Genomic DNA, 9,359 nt, shown 5'->3' with positions numbered 1-9,359 from the left:
ATTTTTGACAGAAGTCGTGACGTAACAATTATTTTTAAGTTAACGCAATTAAACTTCACATAAAAATATTTTATAATATAGAGATAGAAATACATATTTGAAAGGAACCAATGTATAATTTCTCTCGTATGAATTCCTAAAGCGCCCAAGGAATTATATTATCTCCACTGGCTTATGCTTGAGGAATGTATAACATGGCCTTGCGTTCAGATGGTTTGAGGCAAGTAAACTCTATTGTCACGTGAACATAATAAAGGCATACTGGGGCAAAAACTCAGAAATAATGCCTTGAATCCTGAGGCGCTGTTATGGCAGGGTCCTAGGGGTCTGCGCTACGATAATAGGAACAGCTGCTCGTGCCTTCAGAACCAATCAGCTTACAATGAAGGACGCTACGTCAGCCCAATGGCCAAAGAGTAAAGCTGAAGCTAAGAGAAAGAAAGAAAGGGAGAGAGAGACAGACAGAAAGATACAGAGAGAGGGAGGGAGAGAGAGAGAGTGGCCCATCAATGCTGTGACCAGGCATCGGAGCTCAAACACACACCCCTGTCCCAATCGAGGACCACAGCATTCGGGGACGATCGACAGTTCACCGGACTCACCCACAATTCCGACAAAAACACCCGGTTACTAAGTGCTCCCACCTCGATTTGAAAGTGGACCTAACACCGCCTTACTTTCTTGACATGGGAGACATGGGGGATCCGCCGAAAAGTAAGTGCTAATTATATTAATGTTGGCAAAGAATATCAAAGTAAGTGTCCGTATTGCTTTATTCCATGGCAAACTTCCTTGATGCAATATTATTACTAATCTGAGATCATAGGCTGATTTGCTGAAAAAGGCTGAAGCAAAAGCTGAAGCAGCTAAAGTGACACATTTTTATTTAAATAAATATATAAATAAGTAGACCAAGTAGCCCAGGCCAACGTTGGGTCCCAGGGTTTTAGGGTAGGTTATTTTAACAGCCGGCTATAGATTAGCAGTTGATTCATATCATTATATTATTATTGATAGTGTAAATTTAGTTAGATTGTGATTAGTGGTGGTAAATGCCAGGTATTGCGAGAGTTTACATTAGTGTATATATTTGTATCATTAGCCTATGCATGCACTGCTTAGGCTACGTTGTGTTCTTTTGAGAACACTTGCATTTTGAGAAGCACAATACCCTACATCTGAAATATCAAATAGCCTTATACTACACATTATACAAGTTAATTCACATTAGTTGTTGACAAAGGACAATTCTTTTGAAATAATACGATTTACTTGAATTGTGAAAATAGTTATTTTCCCTTTCTTGTAATGCTACCTACTGCTAATTTAGCCTAACTATTTTTTCCTCTTTTCGTTTCACCTACAGAAAAACGATTAATTTCATTGTGCGTTGGATGTGGGAATCAAATTCATGACCAATACATTTTGCGAGTATCCCCCGACCTGGAATGGCATGCAGCATGTTTGAAGTGCGCTGAATGCAACCAGTATTTGGATGAGTCTTGCACTTGCTTCGTCAGAGATGGGAAAACATACTGCAAAAGGGACTATATCAGGTAAAGCACATTTTGTTTGTCGATTACATGATTTAATTGTTATATATATATATATATATATATATATATATTACCTATATGATGTATAGCTAATATCGCATGTAGATCCTACAATATATCAGAAAAGGATGTAAGAAAAACGGCAATATGCTGAAGTATTTGGATTAATCTCTGACCATTTTGTCTATTAATTGTCAGTAATTAAGTTACGTTGCAATTAAGTTGTAGCTCACCGTGGTTCTTCTCATATATGTATCGCAATCCAATACTTGGATCAAATAGCCTTTTAAAATTAAAGCTGATGTCAAAGCTACTATCAGTACAGATCTAGTGTAGTCCACTGATCACGTTATATTCGTTTATATCCTACTGAAAGCAAGACGCTCACACTGGATGACAATACAGTGTGTGCAAGTATAGGGAAATCGATAAGTGATATGTATACTCATGATGCTAATGATGCTAATAATAATGATGACAACAACAACAACAATAATAATAATAATAATAATAATAATAATAATAATAATAATAATAATAATACAATATAATATAATAATCGCCTACAATAAACATTACACAGATAAAAAACTTCAGGCCTAAGTTTAGTCTACGCTAGTCCTGTATCTGTATGTTCTGGTGTGGTCTCTAGTCTACATTTACATAAGTAGACTAATAAGGTCTTTATCAGTCCTTTTGTCCTACTGATTCCCAAATTCAACAATTATGATCCACTTTCTCGGTTTTACTTTCCTTTCTGTTATAAAATGAAATCAGCCAAACACATTTGAATCCCTCATGAATGTGAATTTGCAATATATTTTAAAATCTAAATATTTTCCTGTCCTTTTCTCCACAGATTATATGGAATAAAATGCGCAAAATGCAACATCGGCTTCAGCAAGAACGACTTTGTCATGAGAGCCCGCTCGAAGGTGTATCATATTGAGTGTTTCCGATGTGTGGCCTGCAGCCGGCAGCTCATCCCCGGGGACGAGTTTGCTCTTAGGGAGGATGGCCTGTTTTGCCGGGCCGATCACGACGTGGTGGAACGAGCCACCCTGGGCGCTGGAGACCCCCTTAGCCCATTGCATCCGGCAAGACCCTTACAAATGGCAGGTAGGTTTGTCATTTCTAATCTTGTGAAATGTTTGCTGGCAGGCTGTATTTCAACAGTTTAACGATAACAAACAAAATGATTTATTCTAAAGTTAAATCCATCGGATGTCAAATAGGTCTGGTGGTTGATGGTACAGCCATTTGGCTCCCTTTTGGTTGTGAAACATGAGAAAATGTCTTTCCATTTTTTATTTGTTTTACGCTGATGGACATGTACATTTGTGACAGGCTTGACAATGGAACAAAGTGATGGCTTTTGCAATGAGGTTAAGTGCTCTATTACAAAGTCGCCCTTGTTTTCTGTATACTGTTCCGGCACTGACGCACAATATTAACATCAAGAGAGAGAGAGAGAAGCTTACATGTACTGTATATTGGTCACTGGCCAATGGCATCGTCAGCACAGTTATAACAATATATATGTTAGCTTTGCGATTCGCTCGATAGTTCACTTCGATAGCATACTCATTGCTAACCAATGTGTGTGAATTTTAGAAACTGGGATTTTCGTCTCATCTCAGAGACAGAGAGAGTAAGAAAGGCTACAGTATGTGCTCCGTTATTTATTCATAACGTTTTACGTAAAACTCACATAGAGGGCTCTTTCTTTTCTGATTAACCCACCTGCTGTGGTTTCCTTATGAAAAACGTTCTACATGTTTTACAGTACACTGAAATGCGTATCTGCTATGCGCAAGAATCGGTCCTTGCATCTAGCTTTTGTGCCACTTAACTATGTAATTATCTAAGGGCAGTGTGATAACTAGAACAGTATGGAATCAATGATATCCTACAAAATATGTGCTTCAAGAAAAAGCCCATCGCCTGCAAGCACTCCGTCGAGGGGGATACATTATATTAGTTGTCAATTACATATTTTCAGACGACTCACTTTACCTAAATTACTGCAGAATGACACATAAATTAATAGGACACAAAAAAAATAGCAACTTCGGGTGGTCTGTTAGCATAATTCTATTTAAATATTTTGGAATAAGTCTTTTAACGGTCTAGAGAAATCAAAGTTGTGAATCTCGTGATTTTAATTTGCATTTGGAAACAGACCACAAGCCTCCGCGCCCGTACCCTGCTCCAGATCGGTCATAAGAAGAGTGTAAATGGCTACAGTACCTGAAAGAACATAGCCTACCTACATTCACAGCATTCAGAATGATAGGCAAATGATCCAAATGCGCACAGAGATTAATTAGGCCTAAATACATTTTTACGGTGTCAATCCTATACACCGAATGCCCTGCTCTGGTGTCCAAAATATGATTTAAGAAGTGATAGGCTATTATGAGGAATTTGCCTGTGCCCAATCTCCAATCCTCATTTACTTTTTGCATTCGTAAGATATTGTATAGCCTATACACATTTCCCAAGGCCATAGGATTGTGCGCTGATGTTTCATTCTGCATGTGTTAGCCACGCTTAATGTATATATAATGCCTTATAATAATAGCCCTATAATGTAAAATAGGCTGAGTCAGTTCTAGGGTTTTGGTGAAATAACGTGCAATGTGGTACAGCGTTTTGCACAAGTCTTATGTAATCATTGGGAGGTAAAGTTAACCCATAAGGTCTGCTAATTGGCCAGTTCCGGGACTGTTAGTGAGGAGGGAACAGAAATACGTCACCTTTTGAACTGCATTCCCACAGAATCCCCGACCTGTCAAACAGCACTGCATGTGGAACAGCGTCCGTGCTTTGCCTTTTTGATCGGGACAGCCAAACGCAAGACCATGAATAGGCCTACAACATATGTTTAATACAAATATCACAGTATTCGCATGCTTCACTATTCGAGTTGTATTCCGTTTGAATGAATCGTCGGGACATTTAACAAAACATATAGGCCTATTTCATAAATAAGTTTCTCTCCCAACCTCTGGTTCATGCCATGACAACGCAAATGATAGGCCAACAAGAAGAAAGCCGGAGCTGGACCAGTGTGGAAGAGGCATGTTTATTTACTCCTTATGTCTTACTTACAGCAGAGCCCATTTCTGCCAGACAACCAGCGCTTCGACCCCACGTCCACAAACAGCCGGAGAAGACAACGCGCGTCCGAACAGTGCTAAACGAGAAACAGCTTCATACGCTGCGGACCTGCTATAACGCCAACCCCAGGCCTGATGCACTAATGAAGGAACAGTTGGTGGAGATGACAGGCCTCAGCCCGCGGGTCATCCGAGTATGGTTTCAAAACAAGCGATGCAAGGACAAAAAGAGGAGCATCCTTATGAAACAGCTCCAACAGCAAGCTCCCAATGACAAAACGGTGAGTAGGCTGTAAAAGAAAATCCATGCAGCTGGTACAAAGGAATAGGTTGCATGTGTGCATGAAAAAAACATAAAATGCCATAACGACTGATAAGCCTACCATCTTGCAAGCACTGTGTTTAAGATAAATCTGCATGCGATCTATACTGCACTCTGCCGGAGTGCACTTTTTTTCCACTTACACGCACACGCATACGCACGCACATAGCCACGCACACACACACACACAGTTTGAAATATACAGAAAATATATTTCCAGATTGTATCCCTTATTCACTCAGTAATTAATAATATCAAATAAAAAATGTGTGTCTCAGACATGTGATTTGAAATATATCCGTTAATTTCCATATCTGACAACTAGTTTATCTGGGACTATATGCAGAATATCCAGGGGATGACGGGGACTCCCATGGTGGCCACTAGTCCAGAGAGACATGATGGAGGTTTACAGGCAAACCAGGTGGAGGTGCAAAGTTACCAGGCGCCTTGGAAAGTCCTCAGTGACTTCGCGCTGCAGAGTGAAATCGACCAGCCAGCATTTCAGCAACTGGTGAGTGCCAAGAACGCTTACAAGAAGCCACATAGGCTAAACACCCTATCGTAATAATACGTGGAATAATAATAACAACTACAATAATACATAAATAATAATAATAATAATAATAATAATAATAATAATACTTGTATATTTAATCTTTTAGGTAAATTTCTCGGAAGGGGGACCAGGCTCGAACTCGACAGGGAGCGAGGTGGCCTCCATGTCCTCACAGCTGCCTGACACTCCCAACAGTATGGTGGCGAGTCCCATAGAGGCCTAGGACACATGGATGCGCTCCTCTTTCTAACACTTCGCGAAGTCGAGGAGGGACTTGTCCATCTGAGGAGTGAACATCATCCGTCGCGACCATCCTCAATAACTGCAACCAGGCCGCTTTGTATGAACAACCCACCCGGTTGCATTAATACACTGTGAAGACAATCATGGGATTTAAGGCGCTCGGATCCACGAGACAAGAAAGACACGAGTGCACCTGCCGAGCGTTGCAAAAAATACTGTGTGAGATGATTTAGCGTTCAGAAGATTCACCTGGTAAACAGAATTACTGGTGTGTACCAGATGCAAGATTAAAGTCGAACCGTCCTTGCGCATCATGCAGCATGGGAAGTTCCGCTACATCACCTCCCTGGTGTGGAGTGTTGTTGATTGGAACAGAGGTTTACGACAGGTTTGCCAAAAAATACCCACACTATATCATTTTTTTTACTATGGGTGGATCTCTGTGACATACTGCGAAAGACGTTTTTTCACACCCATGTGTAGGCTGATGCAGTGAACGCAGCTGTTCGTGCCTATAACATCACCACCCAGAGACTGTTGGTTCTATTCTATTGCAGCTTGGAGCGAGACAAGGCCGCAATTAGCCTATGACATTTGGAAGGAAAGGCAGAGAGGTCTACAGCTTTCCCAGATTTGTTTTGTTTAATATTTTTGGTTACATGGTCTCATTTGAAGCCCAAGTACTAAAGCATTGCAACAAGGTATACCTCTATTTTGCCACGAGCTTGGTGGGAATTTTATGTGTTTGTGTCCGTCCAAGAACATTTTTTTCTTTCCCAAAGATGTGTATAGTCATAAGTTATAACCATTGATTAGCCCTGGAAAATGGTTACTTTTTGTTCGTTCCTGTATTACAAAATAATAATGATAATAATTTATTATTTATTGTCGGAAGACCTGCCACTTTTTGTGTACCTTTCTTTGCTGAAGTAAAAAGGAGTAAAACAGATTATGCTATTGTGGACTCTGAATTGTCAGTCAGACTTGATGTGTCCTGTCGTTTGATTACATGATGTAAAGTAACGCCATATGTAGAACTATATCAGGAAAATTTCAGTAATAAAAGTTTGACGTACTGTAAGCAATGCGTCCATGTATAATATGCGACGATCCATTTTCATTTTGAAAGTCAATGTGATAATAAGTTGGCAGTTAAAGAAAATCTTTGGCGATTTTAACATGAAAATATTTATTTTGAATATTGCATTCTGTCAATTGGTTGTAGGTGGATAGGTGTAGCCAACAGAGGATCAGCACAAAGCAAATGTAGACTAATATTTGGGTTACGGTGTTATAATTTGAATTCATTATGTTCTAAACATCCAGTCAGTTTCGGGTTTGGTGAGGCAATTCCCCCAATATTCACGATATGCAAAACGCAAAGAGAAACATCCATGCCATCTTTCTAGAATCGTATGAATTTACAAGTGAACACTCATGCAAATCGCAACAAAGGTGCCAAATTACACACACACACACACACACACACACACACATGCATAAGCATCGTCGCACACTGATGCATGTAGGCTACGTTCGCAAGCGCATCAGAGCGCCAGAGACACACATGAGTAGATGGCATGTAGCGAAGGTCTTGTAACAGCTGCAGGCCAGAAGGAAAAATGTTGTATACACTCCAGAACAGAAGCTTAGATTAGACGGATTAGAACACGTTTATTTTATAGGTGATTCAATGAAGTTTTTTTAGGACGCAAATGTAAAGGTTACCGCCATGTGTAATGAAGGCTACACGATATGTGGGCATTTCTTATTAGTGGTGAAACGTGAAAACAAGAATGTTTCATTCAAGAGAATCACTTGCACAGAAAAATATTGGCGGCTGTTATCTTACTGTTGCTTTTGCTTATGTTGTTTTTTGGCAAATGCAGTTTCCTTAAATTTTCTGTCAGTTGTAAGTTAATGAAAGACGGCGTCATCTCCAAAAGGACGGATGCTTCACCTCAAATGTCATCTGTAATTCTCATAGCTACCAGCTGAAAGATATTTTCTTTATTTTTAACTGAAATTTAGACCTGACAGTTATCGGTAATGCTGACCACCACCCTCCGATAATGAATGGAATGCGACAGCACAATTGGCGACCATTCCTTTATTTGGGAGAATTTCAATCAAATGATTACAAAGCCAATTTGTATGCAAGGAATTTACACTAAGATATGTGTCCCCTTCAAATATTGACACCATCCACATCAAAACACAACACTGATGCAAAGGACACGACTATTTCTGCAAGCATGTTTTAAGTTTCACCTAACATTTTGAATACTCTAGTACTTTTATCAGAATATGAGAATACACATCAGAGTTTTCATTGTCCATTCAGTGGATGAGGTATGTCCAAAGAGTCCTGTGTCGCTAGGCCTTTGAAAGCTGTATGTGGACTCTCAGTCCTATATTCCCTAATCTGGTGTTAACAAATAGGCATGGGACTCAGGAAACACTATTTGTCCCAACTTCATAGGATTTTGCACTTGTTCATTTCCTTGTTATTTTATCACGTTTATACAAAATTGGGGAACATACAACAACTTGATGATGGCGAGTAGCTTGATGATGTGTCTATCACAAATCTGTTACGCATATGTCTGGGTCTGGCACAGATCTAGTGAGGATCTGCTGGGGCTTCGTCTGACCAGGACCACCATCTTTCTACTGTCTGGACCTTCATCTTGCGGCACAGTGTCCTCTTTAAACAGAAAGGAATGAGAGGGAGAAGTGAATGTGGAAAATGTCTTACAAATAGTGAACAATTGAGAAAAAAAGAAAACAACTGTAAAAAATCTTCAAACATCTAGGTAATTATGAAGTAGGCATTTGGACATGCTGACTATTCATAGCTAGTTTTGATAGCCACCTGTGAACCAATTGTGCAACAGCTTCTGGTTTGCTGTACCATTCAAATCCTCTAAAAGGAGATGTGGTGTTAAATGAGAATTTACTTGGCATCTCAGAACCAGTTGAATTTTATTGCATCCTAGAAGCATGTTTTACCCAAATCGCCTAACACATGTTTAGCGATGGATTCTTCCAAGAATGACGGCCTTAAGAGAGCAGCACAATGACTATAATCCTGATGTCATCTGAGGTGACCTCTCAGGGAAACCGCCGATGACTGACAGCCTCATCTCATCAACTGCTAACAAAACAGCAGCAGAACAGGCTGTGACTGGACCGAGGGCGGGGGGGGGGGGGGGGGGGGCACTTTATTAACATGACACAATGCAGGGGACTATCTTGTGCATTGTACATCTTGACCGACATTCGACAGCTTTTGGAGGATGCTTAATCGCACAGCGGCAATGCTGGGTCTATAGGGTCACCTCTGGGATTGTAAGGACCGGAATATGTTTTATTTCAGAGCAGAGGTGAGGCTGGGGGGACCTAAATAGCGAGTCGTGACTCTTGACACTGGGGGAGCATGTCTCTGACAGGCGGGTCACTTCGCTGGAACTGTGCTTCATTGCACAATGTGATGCTACTCAATCACGCAACCTCTAGGAGGTGAAACAGGCACCAAGGCTCCGATGCCTACAGAA

At 40.4% G+C, this 9,359-nt stretch overlaps 1 protein-coding gene across 4 annotated transcripts; it reads left to right on the top strand.

Moving 5' to 3' along the window:
• The first annotated feature begins 476 nt into the window (after positions 1 to 476).
• On the top strand, positions 477 to 6,845 carry isl1a (ISL LIM homeobox 1a). 4 transcript variants are annotated; one of them, XM_076269593.1, is made up of 6 exons: positions 477 to 714; positions 1,367 to 1,556; positions 2,416 to 2,675; positions 4,676 to 4,959; positions 5,347 to 5,514; positions 5,666 to 6,845. In XM_076269593.1, the coding sequence occupies exons 1-6, from the start codon at positions 687 to 689 to the stop codon at positions 5,780 to 5,782; spliced, it is 1,047 nt and encodes a 348-aa protein (XP_076125708.1). In that variant the 5' UTR covers positions 477 to 686; the 3' UTR covers positions 5,783 to 6,845. The 4 variants fall into 4 exon arrangements, with proteins under 4 accessions (XP_076125708.1, XP_076125706.1, XP_076125707.1 ...); XM_076269591.1 differs by having other exon boundaries at positions 5,326 to 5,514; XM_076269592.1 differs by having other exon boundaries at positions 4,673 to 4,959.
• Positions 6,846 to 9,359: the final 2,514 nt, after the last annotated feature.

This window comes from Alosa pseudoharengus, unplaced genomic scaffold, assembly GCF_046254945.1.
Source record: "Alosa pseudoharengus isolate Yale_2024_CS ecotype anadromous, Long Island Sound unplaced genomic scaffold, YU_APseudo_1.1 YU_APseudo_1.1_scf_6, whole genome shotgun sequence".
Lineage (NCBI taxonomy): Eukaryota > Metazoa > Chordata > Actinopteri > Clupeiformes > Clupeidae > Alosa > Alosa pseudoharengus.
The sequence above is the reverse complement of the archived record's forward strand: the minus strand, read 5'-3'. Positions and strand labels throughout refer to the sequence as shown.

Coding starts and splice junctions, on each gene's coding strand:
- isl1a (XM_076269590.1), top strand. CDS start 687: ATGGGAGACATGGGGGATCCGCCGAAAA. Junction 715..1,366: donor CATGGGGGATCCGCCGAAAA/GTAAGTGCTAAT, acceptor TTTCACCTACAG/AAAAACGATTAATTTCATTG. Junction 2,676..4,672: donor AAGACCCTTACAAATGGCAG/GTAGGTTTGTCA, acceptor TCTTACTTACAG/CAGAGCCCATTTCTGCCAGA.